At 40.4% G+C, this 20696-nt stretch overlaps 1 protein-coding gene across 11 annotated transcripts in view; it reads left to right on the top strand.

Annotated features, from left to right (window-relative positions):
* CCSER2 (coiled-coil serine rich protein 2) overlaps positions 1–20696 on the top strand; it is a 139340-nt gene that overhangs the window by 112489 nt on the left and 6155 nt on the right. For 2 of the 11 annotated variants that reach the window (XM_059729834.1, XM_059729833.1), the window contains exons 11-12: positions 14673–14757; positions 19080–19119. The exons of 4 other annotated variants lie outside the window; for them this stretch is intronic. In XM_059729834.1, coding sequence (XP_059585817.1) covers positions 14673–14757; positions 19080–19119 — 125 coding nt within the window. The remainder of the gene's footprint in view (positions 1–14672; positions 14758–19079; positions 19120–20696) is intronic. 5 more of the 11 variants (XM_014601690.3, XM_019498202.2, XM_059729835.1 and 2 more) reach the window with 4 other exon arrangements.

Below are 20696 nucleotides of genomic sequence, written 5' to 3'. Positions count from 1 at the left end.
TGCTCCAGCACATTCCAATTAGAATGCATCAGAACAGACTTGATTAATCGAATCTGATGGAGTGTTCCAATTAGAACACTTTTGTTTTATGACTCAAAATTCAAGTCCCCAATGATGTTGGGGTTTGGGAGATTTCAGTAGGTCTAGCAAGCTCAGGAGTAAAACATAGTCTGCTTTTTCTTCATGTTTCTCCTTGAACAAGTGGAATACAGATAAATGAATATGAAAAATATGCTGTGTTAATCACTTTTACACTATTCTTTCCAAATTTCATATTGTTTTATTGATCCCTCATTAGGTAGTTCAGCTCAGAATAAATGTTATCAGTCTATTTCCTCCTATCCTCATATTGTTACTCAAGTTATAAGTGACTAGATAACAGCAGTTCTAATGTTTAATTTTATTGCATAGTAATAGTTAGCTAAAGCTAAACTGTCACTGTAGTCACTTATATTCAAAGATATATATGCAAACCTTTTTCTAATTTCAGTAACAGCAATTTTATAGTTCTTCTGTTGCATGATTATACTCTTTCATGGCTTAGTAGAAATAAATTATAGAAAAGTATTGGCATAAAATAATTTCTAGTTTGGAATCAAATGACAAAATCATGTACAGTAGGAAGGCAAAGGTCATATCTTCATGAGACGGGAATACATAAAGAAATGTCATGAGAGGCCCAAATACAATATCCTTTTGCCCGAAAGCAAAATAGTATTTTTAAACACTTGTTTTATTAATTGTAATGGTCCTAATCCCTTTTCAGATTTACAATATCAATTTAAATCTTCTTTCAAAACTAATATTCATCTCTTTACAGTGGTTTTATTGAATAATTATCCATTTGGGATCATAAGCTCAGTCTTTAAGAAACAGAACTTGCATAACAAGCATGCAGTTCCTCTAGACTGGGATATCAAACTGGTGTTGCTCCTCACAGGGCAGATCCAGATAATAGGGTGCGTGGCATCAGGGAACTGTGGGGGTTAACACAGCTATAGGTTGTCCTCTGCCATTGACACATCCTCAATAGTATATGGTACCCTGGATTTCAGCAGTGGGCTCATGTAAAGTTCATAGATTGTAAGGCTGGAAGGGACCTCGGAAGATCATCAGGCTCAGCCCCCTGCACAAACCAGGAAAGATAACTGGGGGTTAGGTTACCCCAGCAAGGTGACCGTCTAGTCTCCTCTTGAAGATTTCCAGGGTAGGCGATTTGCAGCATCTCTGGAGGGAACTTATTCCACAGTCTGGACACCCTGACTGTGAAGAAATTTTTCCTAATGTTGAGCCTGAATTGATCGTCCAGGAGTTTGTGGCCATTACTCCTAGTTTTCTCCTTGGGTGCCCTGGTAAACAGTTGCTCACCAAGCCCTTGATGTACTCCCTTAGCATAGCAGTAAGCTGCTACCAGGTCCCCTTTCAGCCTTCTTTTCCTCAGGTTGCAGAGTCCCAGATCCCTCAGCCTTTCATCATATGGCTTGCCTTTTAAGACTCTGATCATACAGGTGGCTCTTCTTCGGACTCTCTCAAGCTTGTCCATGCGCTTGTTTAAGTGTGGTGCCCAGAACTGGATGCAGTACTCCAGCTGCTGTCTCACCAGTGCTGAGTACAGTGGAAGAATCACCTCCTTGGCTGTGCTGGAGATGCATTGATTGATGCATGCCAGAGTATTATTTGCCCTACTGGCTACAGCATTGCACTGCTGGCTCATATTCATACTGTGGTCTGTTATTACCCCCAGGTCCTTTTCATTAGTCAGTTTGGTACCGCCAAGCCTGTAGGTGTGTTGGGGGTTATTCATCCTGGTGTGGAGCACTTGACATTTCTCAACATTGAATTTCATCAGGTTCTGATCCGCCAAACTTGCCAGCCTGTCTAGGTCTGTCTGTAACTGTAGCCTATCTTCACGGGTGACCACGCTTCCCCATAACTTGTTGTTGTCCACGAACTTGGCCAGTGAGCCCCCACATGCAAATTGTTAATAAAGATGTTGAAAAGTACTGGATGAAGCACTGACCCCTGCGGAACACCACTGCCCACTTCTTGCCAGGATCACACAGATCCATTCACTACAACTCTCTGGGTCCTATCCTTCAGCAAGTTTCTCCCCCACCTGACTGGCTTGGAGTTAAGCCCACACTCCTCCAATTTTCTCGTGAGAACATCGTGGGATACTAGATCAAAGGCCTTTTGGAAGTCTAGGTATACAGTGTCAACCTACATCTCTCATTTCCAGGTCGTGTTATCTGGTCATAGAAGGAGATGAGGTTGGTAAGGCAAGACCCGCCCACGATGAAGCCATGCTGGCTGTCATTCAGAATCTTACCTTCTGCAAGCTTATTGCAGATAGACTCCTTGATGAACTTTTCTAGGATTTTCCCTAAGATGGAAGTTAGGCTGATTGGCCTATAGTTATCCAGGTCCTTCCTCCTGCCCTTCTTGTGGATGGGCACACCATTAGCCCTCTTCCAGTCATCAGGGACTTCTCCAGAGCACTACGAGTTGTGGAAGAGTTTTGCCAGGGGTCTCGCAATGACTTCGACCCGCTCTTTCAGCACTTTCAGATGAAGAACATCTGGGCCTGCTGACTTGGATACATCTAGTTTTATTAACTGGTCATACACCAATTCTATAGCAGTAGTAGGAAGGCAGTTGTTCCTACCATGCTCGTGCTGTACTCTACCTGGTGTGGTTTTCCCCTTGGTCTGGTGAAATACCGAGGCGAAGCAGTCATTCAGGAGTTCAGCTTTCTCCTGGGTGCTGGTAATCAGCTCTCCTGAATTGTTGAGCAATGGCCCTACACTCCCCTTTGTTTTCCTCATGTTTCCTATGTACCTAAAGAAGGACTTTTTGTTGTGTTTGATTCCCGTTGCTAATTTAAGTTTGGTTGCTACTTTAGCTTTTCTTATGTGTTCCCTGCAAATGCGGGCCGTCGTGGAATAGTCCTCCTTGGGGCCCGCCCTGAGCTTCCATTCTTTCTTCTTTAAGAGGACTGTGATTTCCCTGTTTAGCCAAGAGGGCTTCCCAGCCCTTCTGTTACCTTTTCTTCATATGGAAATGGATTTCCTTTGTGCTTCAAGGATCGTGTCCTTAAGGAACAACCACTCTTCGTGCACGGTCTCTGGTCGCCTTCGGTCTCTGGTCCTGCAGCACTTGCCCTACTGGTGACCTTGGGCAAGTGAGTTGTGGGTGTACCAACCATAAAATAATTCTAACATTGCTATAGCCATTTTACTATACTATATTTGTTTCCATTAGAAACCCTATATTTTTAGGGATTTTAAATATTTGTGCAAGTGTGTTCACATTCAGGACCAAAACTCAAACAGATTTAGGTTTCCTGTTTTTAAAGCCAAATGCCTAAGGTATTCAGGTATTCTTTGTACCTGTACCTTTTATAAATGTGTCTGAGTGAAATGGAAATATTGTTTCTTATAGAATAACTAAGGCTTTAAAAAGTAGGTAGTATGCCTGCCTAGCCACTTTCATAATTATTCCACCTAATTTTCATACATGGTGCACTATGCTTCTTATATACTATCACACATTATATAATCATCCATTATATAATTCTGACAAAGATTGTCTTGCATTCAAAAGTCTAAGTCTATCCCAGCTACATAGTTTGTCCAATAAAAGATATCACCTGAAGAAATTATTGCCTCTTGCATATTATACTATTATGACTATAATATTGGTGTTACACTACTATCATCTTCCCTGGCATCATGAACCATAGCTGGTTAGAAGGAACCAATGCAATCTGTACAATATCACCAGTACATAGAGTAACTCCATCTTCAGAGACTATTGACATAGAAGGCCATGACAACTCCATAGAGGGTCATTTTGAAAGTGTCCTTATGAATGATATACTGTATCTTAGCCACATCCATTGAATTCAAGATTTTTCTTTAAGCTACTACTAAAAGCAAGTGAAATTCTAAAGGAAATGAATGAAGGTAACCGTACTTGTTTAATCATTTAACATAAATATACAAAGTTAAAAAATAAAGATATTGAAAGCCAAGCTTTGATTTGTTACCACAGACCTAAGTTTAACAGAAAATGTGATCTATAACATCAGATATCTTTCTTGTTATGAAATTCTTGGCACCTTGTCACAAGATTGTGAAGTTACAGTGTGTAGTGTCTTGTATGTTTAGTTGAATTTTGTAACTGATGTCACAGTCCAGCTGCCAGAACTAAAACCAGAGATGCTGGCAGACTTCCAAATTTCAGTCTTCAGTATCTGGGTTGCTCCTTAATTAACTACTTTGACCTATGAAAGTAGTTAACCCTAGAAGTAGGTAATGCTAGAATACTGTAGAATGTGTGCATCTCTGGCATTACTTAAGGTAGAAATAATTTAGATGTTGCTTTTTGTCACTTGAGGGGCTTGGTTCTGTGTGTTTCAGGAATTCCTGTGCAGAATTGGATCCTTCAAACCTTGGGAGTACCTGCCTGGCTTGACCTTGCTTCCAGAGATTTGCCCCTGACAATATCCAGGGTGCATCTATGGGGCTAGGGACAGAAGTTGATCATAAAACAGTTTAAATGATCAGAAACTAATTTTAACCTGTAACAGAACAGAAGCTCGGTGCACATAAACCAGTTTCGAAATGGCTGAAACTGGTTTAAGCTAAACCTGGTTAAATGTAGTATCGGACTTAACTGATTTGAGTCAAACCAATTTATGGAACTCCTGTCCCCGACCCCTTCCTGGTTCAAGTTAAATCACAGTCCCCCAGCATCCAAGCATGCTTTCCATCCCTGGGCTGGGCTGGGCTGGGCTGGGCTGTCTGCTCCAGAGAGCAGGGCTGGCCCTGCCCCTCTGCTTCTTAGCTGGAGCAGTGAGGACTAGCTGACAAGCGGGCCGGTGGGGCTGGAGATGTAGCCCAGTCTACAGGGGGGGACTTCCCTACCCCCCAGTCAAACCCCTGCTTGGGTCTGGGGGTGGGGAGTGTTAAACAACCAGCCCTTCCCCCATCCAAACTTACTGCTGCTTCAACTGTGGACTACAAATCCCAGAGGCACCTGGAAGCAGGAAGAAGTAGTGATGAGCAACCCTACAGAGTTCTGCTACTGTAATTGTGGACTGCAAATCCCAGAGGCCTCAGGAACAACAGGAAGAAGAAGTGAACACACAACCAGAGAGGCATGCTCTAGTACCCCCTGGCTTCTGGCCTGAGCCACTGCAGGCATGTGGCTGCATTTCCTGAATCAAGGGTAAACATCTGCTTACTTCTGTTTCAGTTAAATCTGTGCAGTTTAGACTAACCTGCAAAGACTGAATCTATGCAGCCTTGGACTTTTTGACCATCTGTACCTATCCTGGGAGTGAGGAAAGTCCACATTGCCTCATTCCAGAGATGCAGCCCCAGCAGTCTTCAGGAAAGAAGTTAGTTAGTTAAACTTGTTTCAAATTCTTATACCTCTGAGGCCTTTGCACTGAGTGCATCAGCATGTCTTTGCAATACCTGGGCTGTTTTTTGAGTTGGCATTTGGGTTTTTATGGCATCTCTATGTAGTCTAAAAGCAACTGAGTGCACTGACACTTTGTTGCTTTTGGAAAGCACCCATTTTGAAGCTTGGATAAATGGATAAATGCTAGCTTTTACATTCAGCATATATTTCAGTAGTTCATCGGATGCTTCCCTCTATTCATTACACCCTTTACTTATGGTACCCAAAGAAGAAAAACACACAGTAGCTTCAAGTCTTGAGAATAGCTAATCATTTTGTATGAAGTGCTTCTGCCTTTGAGACTGTTGCAACATTCATGAATGCCCAATATATGCCTGTAAATGTTACCCCAAGCACTGAAAAGGTCCTTTAAACAAGACCTTGACAACTTCCTCTTATTGGCATCTTTTGTTACAGGCGTTCTGGTGCAGCCAGTATCAATGTTTAAAAAGCTCCAGACCTTATAGCAGCAAATAAGTCCCTGGCTGTTTAGATAAGTTCTTAGATTAGATTTGAGGGCACATGGACCCAATGACTCTTGGCAGAACTTAATTTTACATGTAATGCACACCGCATGGGAACTTTTTCCTGAGAAAGACAATAACTTAAAGTCATAGAAGTGTAAGCCTGGAAAGTCATTACGAGGTTAATCTATTCCATCCACTGCCATGAGGCAGGATCAAACATACCCAGACCTTCCCTGATGTATGTTTGTTGAATCAACTTTTAAAATCCTTCAGTGGTGGAGATTACACAATCTTCCCTAGATATCCTGTTCCAGCGCCTCACTGTCAGAACAATTAAATGTTTCTCCCCTTCACCTCTTAACAGCAAGCAAAGATTTAAGCTGTTTCCTCTTCTCCATCACCCTCCTTTTTCTTCCTTTGGCAGCCAAGGAAAACAATTGATCACTATCATCTTTATGTCAACCTTTTATATACTGGACGGCTGTTCTATCCTACCTGTAGACTTCTTTCTTCCAGACTAAACAAACTTAGCTCCTCCTACCTTTTCTCTTTTCATTCTTGTCACCGTCATCTGTATTTTCCACAGTTTGAAGCTGGCAGTGTCCTTGAGGAGAGGAGTCTTGTTCATCTACTTCTTTCCCCTTAGTTTGCAGGTTACTTATTTTCAAGTGGTTTAAATCTTTCAGTGTTTTATGGTTCACCTTTTATTTTGTTCAGCATTCAATTCCTTTTTGGGTGCTTCTGTACCATATGATCACAATATCTGGAATGTTTGGAAAGCACGCTGTATTCAGCAAAAAGAAGCACTTGATAGCTGGTAGGGTAGTTGACTTAAACTGCACCTGTTATGACTTTGAGCCACAGAGGTTGTTTCCCTAATTTCACATTTAGGCTCCAAGGTCCAGGAGAATCCTATGATCTCCTCATAGAAGCTAAGGTAAGCAGTTTGTTTGCATTAGGGCAAGCACCAGTCCTTCATCACTGTTCCCCAAATAAGGAGTCTGGTTTTTGGCTGCTTCATACAGGCTAGGGACAGACATTCAAAAAGCCTGAGGCTGAATTGATTCAATCTAACCTGGCTAGGCTGAAGCAGTTTGTAACTGGACAGAGATGCAGGCACATGCCTGCAGTGGCTCAGGCTACAACTCAGGGGGTGCTAGAGCAGCTCTCCCTTCCATTCCACAATGCTGAACTGATGGGGCCTGGCCAGGCCCTAGCAGGACGCTCTCATTAGGGAGGGGTCTGTCCCGTCCCCCCCCCCCCCCCCCCCAGTCCAGCAGGGAATTGATATAACACTGTGTTTATCACCCCTAACTCTGTGTTTGTTACACCAGTAAGAAAACAACAGAGGGTCTTTACCAGCTACCTGTTGATTCTGCCTTTGTCCCGTCTGCCACAGCACAAACCATAGCCAGCATGTAGTGTGCTAGCTAATGCTGTGTCTCTGTGTATGGCAGAGGGGATGGCGGAATCCCTCTTTAGAGCGGGGAGAGCAGGGGAGAGGGGTCAGCCCTGCTGTGGAGCAGAGAGCCCCACCCAGCCAAGAGAGCATGCTAGGATGCTGGGGGAGTCTGATTTAACCTAAACCAGCAATGGGTCTTGGACAGACATTGCATAAACTGGTTTGACCCAAATCAGTTAAGTCTGATACTACATTCAACCAGGTTTATCACAAACTGGTTTCAGCCATTTTCAGATTGGTTTATGTACACTGAACATCTGTTGTTACAGGTTTAAACCAGTTTCTGATCACTTAAACCAGCTTGTGTAACACCTGTCCCTAACTATAATGTTCTCAATAACTGAGTAACTTAAACTGGTGGAGAATTACTCAGTAGCTTACACTGATGTAGGAAACTAAATGAAACACTCAGTAAAAAAGAACCATCTTATTGTACTCTCATTTTAAATCACTGACTGCTAGATTTCATTCGTGCAGGGGTTTAGGTTGTAGCCGTGTTGGTCTAAGGACATAGGCGGACAAGGTTACTTGGTGAACTTGATATCTTTTATTAGACCAAACCAAATAGTTGGAGAACATTTATTAAGCAAGCTTTCGGGTTCAAAAACCCTTCGTCAGGCTAAGGAAGTTTCAGCAATTGGTGTGTGCTCTTCCTGGATGGAATGAAAAGTAAACAAGCCAGGGGCTGGGCTGGGCTGGGCTGGGCTGGGGAGTCAGTTGCCAGGCAGATTGTAATGTATCAAAAATCCAATGTCTATATTTAGTCCATGATCTCTAGTATCCAGGAGGTTGATGAAATGGAGCTCATAGGCTCGTCTCTGGGAAGTGTTGTGTAAGTTTCCCTTGAGGATCAGGACTGAGAGATTGGAGAGAGAGTGGCCCTCCTGTGAGAAATGTGCCCCCACCGGTAATTGGGTATTTCTGTCTTTGATGGATTTCCGGTGTGCGTTCATCCTGGTGCGCGGTTGTTGTTTGGTCTCTCCTACATATTTTCCATCAGGGCATTTGGTGCATTGGATGAGGTATATTACATTTCTGGAGGAGCAGCTGTAAGATCCTGGGATGCTGACGGCTCTGTTGTGGGGTGTAGTAATTGTGTGGGTGGTGGAGATGTGTTGGCAGGTTTTGCATTTCTTGTCATGGCACGGTCTGGATCCTTTTGGTGTGTTCTGGGCTTGAGGAAGTTTGCTTCTGGTGATGAGGTAGGCGAGGTTCGGTGCTTGTTTGAAGGCTAGGATGGGTGGCTCTGGGAAGATCTTTTTAAGAATAAGGTCTTTGTCTAGTATGGGTTGCAATTTTTTGAGGATTTCCATACAGGTTCAAGGGAGGGGTGATACGTCATAACCAGCAGTGTACGATTTGTGGGGGGGTTTCTTCTGTACTGCAGCAGTTCTTCACGTGGTATCCAGGTGGCTCTTTCAAACGTGCAGTCTACCTCTCTGGACGAGTGTCCTTGCTGGGTCAAAGCCTTTTTAAGATTGGTGAGGTGGCAATCCTGGGTGTTCTCTTCAGTACAGATGCAGTGGTATCTGAGGGCTTGGCTGTATATCACAACTTCTTTGGTGTGTTTAGGGTGATTGCTGGTTCTGTGCAGATATGTATGTTGGTCTGTGGCTTTCTTGTATACTGTGGTCTGTATTTTACCTCTTGTGGATACTGATCATTGTGTCTAAAAAGATATTGAAAGAGAAAAACCTTGTGGGGTGGAAGAGAAAGAAAATAACATAATGAGGTTGATTTGAACAGTTACAATGGTATAGTTGTCCCTTTGCTTATTAAAATATGACTTTGAATGCAGTTTTTAAATACATCTTGTTATACCTATAGTCTAAATAGCATTTATATTCTGAAGAGAAGTACAAACAAACAAAGGACCTGGTGGCTGCCTACAAACTCATCAATGGAAATCAACAGCAAATAGGTAGAGCCCTTTTCTCCCCAGTACCACCTGGGGTGAGAAGGAACAATGGTAATAAGCGATGGAGAATAGTTTTAAGTTAGAGATCAGAAGGCAATATTTATATTTAGGGTGGCCAGAATCTGGAACCAGCTTCCCAGGGAAGTGGTCCTCGCCCCTACCTTGGGCAAATTCAAGAGGAGGTTGAATGATCACCTGTCTGGGGTCTTTTGAACCCAGCATTCATTCCTGCCTGTGGCAAGGGATCAGGCTAGATGATCTGTTCAGGTCCCTCCTGACCTTAGCTACTATGAAACAAACAAAAACAAACCAAAAACAACCCCCCCCCCCCAAAAAAAAAACAACAAACCAACAAAATACACATAACCTTTAATAAATATCATTTTGCTAACCAAGTGGCATCCAAACCTTTTTTTTTTTTTTTTTTTTTGAGAATTGCTGCCCTTGTTTCAAATATCAGAACAACTTTCCAGTCCAACCAGACAGAATTGTTTTGGTCTGGGATCCACAGACAGATTCAATTTTTAGAGGGGGTATTACCAATTACTTTTATTATATCTTTATGATATTCATATGTATTTAAACTGTGACAACTTAAACCAAACAAACAAACAGAAAACATATAAGAAGACAACACAAACAGACACGACAATTTAATTTTTTTTTATTTTTGCCATGGCACTGATAAGGAAGATGCTGCTGGTGGTAATAAGGCCTCATGGTTTATTGGTCACTTTTGATTACACTGTGGTTTCTGCAAAAGAAAACAAACACACACAAACCTGCCAAGGAAAACTCCTTGCAGTGGCTGATTATTCATATTTACAAATGTACAATGCTGACATGTGCAGTAGCAGTGCACACATAATTTTCCATTCTTGGGGTGGTTTTATTTTATATTGAAAAAGTGGAGCAGTTACCTACAGGAGGGTGGCCATCCTAAGTTGAGGATTTTTCTGGCCTTTTCCTGCCTCAACATCGGGGTGGGCACTGATCAGCCTGTCCGATGTGTATTTTCCAATGTCTCAGAGCCATTCCTTCCTGCTAGCCGAGAAGGGTGGCCGATAGGATAGAAAAGACTGTTCACCCTATTCCTTGAGGGTCAGGTGATTTATTTAGCAAGGGGGCTCCCAAAATTAATTGCTCAGTGGACCCCTCCTGAAAAACTCATCTTTAAAGTGACAACCTTGCCCAACTGCAACAAGGGCATTGTTATCCCTCAGAGGGACACTTTCTCCCTCAGAATTTTTGCTTAGAAAACCTTTTCCATGTACTTACATCTCACCCCCATTACCAGTAAGGATATACTTTTACACTTCTAGGAGTTCCTGTCTTGCAACACAGGCACAGAGCAAACACACAGCACTGTTTTGCACAAACACCTCAACAATCCCTGCAATTTCTTGGCTTTACTCGTGTTACAAACATTCACAGTCTCTAGCACAGAACTTAGTCTTCTCTGCTACTGCCTTCTTATTGGACCAGCGATTATAGGGTGTTGTACTTAACCCAAACAGACCACAGCATGACCTCAGGCACTCTGAGATCAGGACACAACTTTTCCTTAAAGCAACTGCATCTTTTCCCTGCCCTAGAGCAGTCATTCCTAAAATTGCATTCTTACTTTCCTCCTACCTCCTGTAGCATTCAAACTCTGTTAATCTCTTATTCTCTCCTCTCTTTGTAAACACTTTCCACATCTCTCTTTATCACAGCTGCCTCACAGCTTGTTTTCCCACTTCCCTCTATCTTTTTCCTTTCCCTCTATCACAGCTCCTTGCTTTCTGAATCTCTCTCTGTAAGGAAACAAACCCTGAATGAGTGAACCATGCATCTTTCCTAGTGAAATTTTCTTTAACTCCTTCACATAGGGCTGTAACAATACAGGCACAAGCTGTGGGGGGCAGTTTCAATCATAATGGTTTTCAACCTGCCCATACCCAGCACTTTTCAAGAACCGTATCTGCCTTATGTCCCAAATCTGGCACAAAAGAGGGGAGTCAGAGAACCAGGTTGCTACCCTTTCTACTAAGGTCTAAATACTAGACTATACTATCGCTTCACAGTAAACAAAACCCAGTGTCATGCACCAAACAGTAGCTTACAGCCAGCAATAAACTCAAAACTCAAAATGTCAGACACCTCAAAGCTCAAGACACAAAATCTCAAAAACCTCAAGACAAAACAATCTTACAAGCACTTCTGCTGGAGAGGACCTGCTTCCTCCTTTTTCACCCCCTTAGTGAGGGAGTGACCATACTTGAGAGAGAGGTTTTTCCCATTTAGTTGAAGACCAGGACAGTGTAGAAAAGAAATGGGAAAGGACAGACCCAGGTAAAAAGGATATGTGGATATAAGCAGGGGTAAATCTCCTTGAACAGGACAGGATTTTGCTCATGAAATTTTTATAGGTGGATTACACAAATAGGGCTGCTTTTGTTCCTCATACACCAGGGGTAGGCAACCTTTTTTGGCTGGAGTGCCAAACCACGATGTCTACCTTGGAAGGTGCCGGAGTGCCGGCATGCCAGAAAACAAAATTGTGGGGGGGTGGAGGGTACATGGAAGGACACACTGCATATTACTGTATTTTATAAGGATAAATGTTGCTTTTGTTCCTTCTTGTGTATTCCTTTTTTGTTGAGCATGTTGCAATGATAGAGAAAAAAGAGACAAATAAGAGAAAGAGGAGAGAGAGAGAGAGAGAGAGAGAAAGGAGAGCAGAGAGAGAACCAGACATACACACATGCACACAGAGAACCACATGCAGAAACACAGAGAACCAGAACACACCCAGAACAGACACATGCACACACGCATCCAGAACCATACACATGTGCACACACAGACACAGGCAGTCTAACACACAGAACCAGATGTGCAGGCGCATGGAACCAGGCTCCTGGGCCACTGGACAAAGTCCAACCCTACAATGCCCTGGTCCTGCCAGAGCCCCTGTGCTTCCCCAGGGAGCCAGCCCCCAGGCTGCAGCATAGCTGGCCCAAGCCCTGGCCCGGCGCCTGCCCATCAGCCTAACCACCCACCCACCCCGCACAGCTAAGCCCACAAAAGGTGCGGTGCTTCTGGCAAGGGGCAGCGCCAACCTCATCCTGGTGGATGGCTGGGCTGGGGCTGGGCTCAGAGCGGGTTGGAGTCAGGCGGGCTCAGCTGTAAGCCCTGCTGCAAGTATCCTGGGCCCCATGGTTGGCAGCAGCTACCAGAGCCTGGGCTGGCTGAAGCTGGGAAGCTGCAAACAGCTGCTCTGGGCTCTGGCATCAGCTCCATATTGGTGGGTACCTGCACACCTTGGAGCAGACGGTGGGGAGAGGGCCTGAAGCAGCACAGCCCTCCCGCTGTCCACTGAGGTGCACATGCAGTCACCACCAGCATGGAGCTGATGCCAGGGCTGTGGAGCCCGGCACAGCTGTTTGCAGCCTGCCTGCTGCAGCTGCCCAGAGCCCAGGCTGGCTACAAACAGCTGTGCCAGGCTCCGCAGTCATCAGCTTTGTGCCAGCAGTGGGGGAGAGGCCAGGGCCTGCGGTCTGAGGCAGCGCAACCCTGGCCTTTCCCCCACCATCTGCTCTGAGGCACATGTGCACCCACCAGTATGAATCTAATGCTGGAGCCCAGAGCAGCCTCCTGGCTACAACTGGCCCAGGCTCTGGGTAGCTGCTGCCAACCACGGAGCCGAGTCTGCTTGCAGCAGGGCTTGCAGCTTCGCAGCTGCCTGCTGGGAGCTGCTCTGGCTTCGTGGCTGGCAGCAGCTGCCTAGAACCCAGGCTGGTGGTGGTATGCCGAGCAAAATGGCCTTGCATGCTGTGCTCAGCACATGTGCTGGGGGTTGCTGACCCCTGTCATACACAATGCATTTTCCATATAGCAACATGCTCCTTGGTAAGAGCTTGTGTGGATTGTCATGGCTGTTTGTGAACAGCTCCATAAATGTTCATTTACTCAAGTTACTTGTTTAAAAACAATAATAAAAATAATGATATATATTCATAGATTAGCTCTTAATTCGCTCTCTGATTTTCTGGATACTTAGAGAAAACTTCTACAGAAGTGTAGAGGTTTGTTTTTTCATATCTGTTACATCTCCATTCTAAAAGTGCTTGGGCTGGTAAATTTTATGTATGGATAGCTTGTGTGTGTTCTCATAGTGCTTAGCTTACAGCTTTTTTTAATATTGCTGTGATGAACTTTTGAATAGTAGTGGGCAAAATTTATCAGAGTAAGGAGATTGTTAAATCAAGAATATATTTGCCCAGTCATTGGATTAAATAAAAGGAAAATGATATTTGTTTATGGAAACCAGTAGTGCATGTCTCCAGAATTCGGACAGGGGAATGCAGAAGCTTAGCTGAGTTATTTAATAATTAAGACATAGAGAAGTACTTTGGATTGTATGGTAAGGTAGGAAACACAAATTATGCCACAACTTGAGAGAAAGTTTGTTGGGTACCTTAAAAATAAGGCTATGGAGAAAATGCTGAATTGTATAAAAGAAAGATGTCTTTTTCAAAAAAGTCCATTGCTAGGATCCCATTTATGTCTACCAGAAATGCAGGAATGTGTACCCTTGAGGTTATGTACTCTTCTTAAATGGTGATTTGGCAGACCAACACAGCACATCACTGATCATGTATAGACATAGTTTATTGCTTGCTGTATTCTGCTCCAGTAATAAAGCACTCAAGCCATCAATTGCATAAAGAAAAGAAAATGTATTGATCCCATTTTGCAGTCAACATCTGAATGATGCAGCATAAAGTACACAGGTAAGTTCATCAGAACGTTTTTACGTTAACATGTTTTCTTTTCAAACTGAAACTGATAAGTCTTTAATACATGTTTTTTAAGCAGGCTTATCCTGACTCACTTTTAGCCACTTTGAAATGCATCTTTGTTGCAAAGTAATGAGAGCTTTTCTTTCTTTCTTTACTTTGATTCATTTGGTCCTGCCTTCATGATATGATATTAACTCCTACAGTCTTATTTCTCTTCAGTATTCTTCATAAAGACCAACTTGGACAAAAAAGTGTCCTTTTCCATCTTTGTTTTTTTTTGTTTGTTTTTTTTTAATAGAGGTATTTTCCTACTATGCTGCTTGTGATGCTCTTTCCTTTATCTAATCTAGTTAATCATAAATCAGTTGGACTGGCTAATGGTTTAGCAAGTTTTAGTATTTAGGTTAACATAGGAGAATCATAATAAAATGTAGCAATACCGTATTTTACCAGGAAAAGGAACAGTGTGGCTTTTTCGTGTCTTATTTTTCCCTGTTCTCTTTTTTTATTATACTCCTCCCCCTCCTCCCCCCCCCTTCTCCCCCTCCCTTCTCTCTCTCTCTGCACAGGGTGGGTATTCTGCTCCTTCCTTCTCTCCCTGGCAGGGCTCATTCCAGGGCATCTCGCGGACTGTTCCACCGCACCGCAGACAGAGTGAGTCTGTACTTCTCACTCATCCCTCACCATCTTCCAGTAGAGGCTTCCCTTTTGCACGCACTGTTCATCATGTAATATCTTCCTTTGTCAGACACAAACTTACAGGCATATACTATACTCTGTGGCCTAACCTAAATGCTTTTTTTCAGTCCCTATACAACTTTAGCTTTGTTACAGTATATTAATAGCTGATTTACTGCAGCAGTTCTTGAAGTCAACCTGAATAAGCCCTGTGTCCACTCTTGTATATAACTTGCATCTTGCTTGCTGCTTTTCTTTTCCTTTCTATGGCTGTAATGTTCTGTCCTGTTCATATGTGTGTTTTGTTGGCTTACAATGTCTGCATGTGTGTATGTGTGCATGTGTATATAGAGATATGTTTACATAAGATATTGTGGGGATGCATTTATAAAATTTATTCCTTTTTAAATATTTTAATGAAAAAAATAGTATAATTCTCACTGCCATCCAGGAAAATTTTTAATTTTTTTTTCAGAATGGCTTTGCTGAAACTAATTTCTCTCTCTAAAATGTTGGTAGTAAACAAAAAACATTTAACACCTTGAAGAATTGGCTGCTCTGAAACATTCACGATATACTAACATTGCTTCTGTGCTAGCTACTGCTTGAGTTTGAAATAAGATGCAATTATTCTCTTGTCTTGGACCCGCAGTGCAAAAGACAAAATTGCTGATTTTAAATTGTGTTTACATACAAAATAGCAAAATGGTAAGTCTTAATTTGTGCTTTGTTGTCTTAATGTACAACGCTGTGTGACCAAAGAAATAGCATTCATTACGCCAACACTTTATTCATACTAATTTATAAATTACAGTGAGCTTGCTGATGCCCAACTGTACCCAGGAGCATCTGGATCAGAAGTGCAAAAAAAAAAAGTTACAATTATTAAAGTAAAGCAATGTAAAAATTCTAAGGAGATTGGATATTTTAAAGGTTTATCCTGGCAAATTAAGATTATATTAAATATACTTTGTAATTGTTCTAAAAATGATTTCATTCTTAAGAAAATGTCGTGTGACAGCATTTTATACACTTCAGATACTATCTTGACATTTTTCTGAAACACTGGTTTAAAAACCTCAAAGTGGATAAATACTAAGATTTTTATATTGGATGTTTCCTACATGTTAATTGGACTTTTTTCACATTTCTACTTTTTTCTTGTATAATTAATTTAGTTTTCACAGAAGATGTGAATTTGTTAAAGGTTATAGACTGAGTGTTCAATCCACAGGTATAGCACTAGCAGTAGCAGTGCATGATTGTTGCATTGCCATATCCAATGTTGTCAGGTATTGTCTGGAAACATTGCCTTTTGAGGCAGTGGCATTTCTGTGAATTCAGTTTATGGTGGTTCTGAGCATATAATTAAAGAATGTCAAATTGTGTCAGTATTCTCTTGATGTGTCAAGCACCTGTGCACTAGGAATTGGTCCAAGATACTTTGAGCTATTCTACAGTGGCTGCAGAAGTGCTCTTAAAAATTACCAATTCCCTGAGCTATTCAGTGTCATCTTTTCATCTTTAAGGTTTTGTATAGTTTCTTGAAGTCAGTAAATCTGTATGAAGCTGCCCTAAAAAAGCACAAATTCTCTTTGTGCTTTGTCAGTCTGCTCTGCCATTAAAGCATGGTTGCATTTGTAGAAAGACAGATCTATTTTCTATAATTATTTGTTTGAGTTTTTGTAAGCTTTTCCTGTAAATCTCATTGTTAAATTTGATCATGAAAATGCGTACTGAAGATACTAAAGTTAAGAATTTTCTGTGCATTTTTTAACATACACACCTACCTACAGGATCACATCATTTCTTAAAGTGTTCCCTTTAAAGGAGATTATTCATAGTAATAGCATGTGCAACCCCTCTCTTTAGTGTTTTCAGATCTGCTTATACCTGTAAATATCACCTGGAGGGTTTAATTCTGAAAGGGATATTACAGGCCAAGTCTGAGATTTGGGTCACCAATAGGAATAAAACACCACTTTCTTTTAGCAACTTTCTCCTGCAGGTTGACATGGAAGTATCATCTCTAGTCTGGCATTACTTGTGGATATTGCAGAACTTTAACTGTATGCACTGCCATGACGATAGCAGTCTTTTTACTGATACATGCATTTTAATAGACTGTCATGTAAAGATATTATTTGTACTGCGTTTGTGGCTACTTTACAGAGCAAATAAGTAATTTGTTTATGACATTTTTAGTAACAAGATTGAATGCTTTATTTCTTTAGCTCCAAAGCTGTAGTGTGGTACTTAAATCTTAAATATTCTCCTGTGATTCATCCACTTCTACATACAACTCATATACTTCTGATTCACACACTTAGTGCAGTAGCTCTAGAAATGTAGTTTTCAGGGTAAAAAAATACTTGTTAATTATTATTCGTTTTGAAACACAAAATGTGTTGTAGTAATTTCCCTTCGGGGCTTAGGTTAAGTACATGTTGGAAAAGAAATGTCTGTGCCCCACAGACCAAAAAAAAAAATGTTTGGGGGGGCAGGCAATTTTTGTGGCTCTGGTTACAAATCAGTGAACTGATTCTATACTCTAATTCTGAGGACTTTTTTGCCTGTGGGGCACATCATTTTGTACTTTCTCCGCATATGTATGTTAGAAGTGAAAGAAGCATAGCAGTTCTGAAAGCTAATTTCTGATTTAATACCATCAACAAAAATAAGCTATTGTGTGTCTTTTGATTACAAATCATTGTAATAGTATTACCATGCTATTTTACATCTATATATTTTTAAAACAAATGTATTCATAACTTTTCATTAAATGTTTTACAAGAAATATTTCTCATTGGCCAGTTAGTGTTCTTTGTAGTTTTCAGCTGCACAGGAAGATACTATAAACAAAATAAAACAACTACATAAATATTCACAGATCACAAATGCTACCCAGCTGGTGTCATGGGAGAGATTTTTAAGTATTGGAAATACTCAGTGACCACTTTAATGCAATTTATTTGTCTGTGGTTTTCACATCTTTATTGCTGCAATTTGATATTATTTCTCAATTTTTTGTTTTTGTTTTTGAGAGAGTATTTTAGCTTATATACTTATTTATTTTTAACAGAACTATCCTAAATTGGGGAGCAAAAGATTACATTTAGGAAAGGGACACGGATTATTTAGTTTCAAAGAATTTGAAGCTTAATTCTCAATTTTATATAAGCGCATGCTTTTCCATCTGCATACATATGTCTCTACAAATGTATACATGGAGAGTATATTTATTGTCATATACACCAGGTATGAGTATAAAGTTTTATTGTAGTTGGTCAAGTGATATTTAAAAGGCAATAGTAATGGATTTGATTAAAGCTATCCCAAATAAATGCCAATAAAAACTTTTTGCTACATATTATTTTATATAGGACATGTTACACAAAAATATTAGAAATATGTTCGAGTTTAAAGAAATAAAGTATTTTATTTTCATTGTTTGTAAAATCAGTCTTGCCTAGTGCCTTAAATGTTTCTGTACTGTGTTAAGTAGCATAGTGGCAATATAGGTATATCTGAAACTTTCCAGATAAAAATAATATGATTTTAAGGTCTGCTGTTTTAATTTCCACCTCTTCCTCCACCCCAGCATAGAAGCAAATGTCACATTGGAAAGTTGAAAATAACCACTTTCCAGTGGTTGTCTAGCTGTTTATCAAGCTAAATTAAACTCAAAAGCTTTTTCCCTTCTAGGAGAATATATTGATCATCATGATGCAAGGAAAAGGGTCTGCATTTGACAGAAAAACTTCTTTTTTAAAAACAATTAATTGTAAGGGTTTTTTGTTAACACGGAAGTCACCAGGAAGATGAATCAATAAGCTCTGCAGTTGACATGATCACAAATACCTTATGAGTTACAGTTTCACAAGATATATATGCATAATATACAATGGGAGACAGAATGAGGGGAATGAAAAAAATTAATCTGTATATACATTCACTATAATGAATTATAGTTAAAGAATTATCAATAACCTTTAATGCATAAAACATTAAAGTTTGAAGCATTTAGGTTCTAGGTATGAGGGCATTTTGGCACATCTTAGTACATGCATTGCATGTACTATAATGCATGTATTACATGTACCATAACCTATTTAAAATGCATGAAAATCTTTGCTCCTGGAAGTTGGATTTCTAATGAGTGAACACGTTATTTAACATGTAAATGAAAAATAATACAGTTCAATCATAGCAATTTTCTCATTGTTGCGTCTTGGTCCTCTGACATCATTGTCCTTGTCTTTTTCTTGTCTCTGCTTTCCCATTATGCCATTGGCAAGGAGTTGAGAAGTTAGTCCATTACTTCTGTGATAAAGCGTGGTACAGTACAACTTCAGATTTCTTCCCATCTCCTCTTTACACGTTTCAACCATTTTCTCTTTTGCATGATGCATGCCTATCAAAGCCATGCATGTAGTTCTCAAGTTACATATTGCACAGTTTCATACACAGTTCAAAATACTAATGAGAAAAGTAAATACTACCCTATGTATTCCACAAAGGCATTCTATGTAGAACTGAGATCAAAGATATAGTTGTCTTTTAAAGATAACAATATCTAAGAATGAACCTTAAAATAATAATATTTCTATTTCTGTCAGTTTCATGATAATTAATTTAATATTAATAACTGACACTAAACATATGCTTACCATTTAAAGTGTTAATCAGAGTGACTTGGGGAATACATGTTTGTCTGTTGCGGTGGTCTTTTTCACTGATAAATTAAATTGCTTTCCAACTGTAACAACACCCAGAGATGTTCCTTCTAAGAGAGTTAAAAACAATTCTCCTTCATATATAACTACAAATGTGGCAGAGATTACATTTAGTCATTGTAAGCGGTGCACCTAACGGTTACATATAGAAGTCTATTCCTCCTTCCATTATTTTAGTGGAATGTGTGTACAAAGCCTATTACATACTGTACTTTAATTTTTGAGGAGTACCTTTTCTGAGCTGTATGCTGGTACAAACAGACCATAACTCAGCAACCGTGTGCATAAGAATGCATAAGGGAATGCATTTTAAATAGTCCTGTACACTTGAATCTTGTTCACATCAATCATACATAGAAACCCTGTTAACACGGATACTGTATACGAGATTATGACCCATCCGTACATGAATCAGTCCCAAAAGGGTGTCTAATCATACAGAGCACTTCAGGGTTTCTGAGCCAGTTCCATGAAGTATCTGGCTTTAATTGCTGGTGGAAAGGATGCTATGTTTTCCTTTCTTATTTGTTAAGAAACTTTTATGATTAGGCAGTTAACTATCGGATATCTATTACACTTAACCATGTCTTTGTATAAATACAAAGAAACAGATAAAGGACAAAGGAAAAGAGTATGAGAGTAGTAAATGTAGATTGCAATTGCAAATATTCCCTGAACATTACTTAACTGCTTTCAAAAGTAGCCTTGCCTTTTCATGAAGTGTTCTCCTTTTTCCTACTTTCAAAACTACTGATAATGGTAACCAGCTCTCCAGCAACTTGATTAGAAGTCATTTGTGATAATCCTGGTAATGTCGATATAAGTGGTATCATTAGCTTAAAGGTCAAAAGTAGAAATTGGTACTTTATTCTGAACTTCTCAGTGAACTGAATATTACACTAGAAATGCCAAACTGTACATGGTAAAATTAGTACAGTAACAATCTACATGTAGTGGTGCTTTTACGTTTGCATCATACTAATCAGTTTTTTTATCCCCTTTTGGTTATGCAAGATGTCTAGGACGCTAGCAAAATGCATATAACATATCTATCTTTTACATAGTCGATATAATGCCAAATGTAGGAAATTTGTCACAAGTCACATAATTCTGCATATTGGCACCACTTTGTAAAATGCCATTCTAAATACGGCATTATCAAAGGTTAGTTTCTAAGCT

Source organism: Alligator mississippiensis, chromosome 6 (genome assembly GCF_030867095.1).
Source record: "Alligator mississippiensis isolate rAllMis1 chromosome 6, rAllMis1, whole genome shotgun sequence".
In the NCBI taxonomy this organism is placed as follows: domain Eukaryota; kingdom Metazoa; phylum Chordata; order Crocodylia; family Alligatoridae; genus Alligator; species Alligator mississippiensis.
Note: the sequence above shows the minus strand (reverse complement) of the source record. Positions and strands in the feature narration are given on the sequence as shown.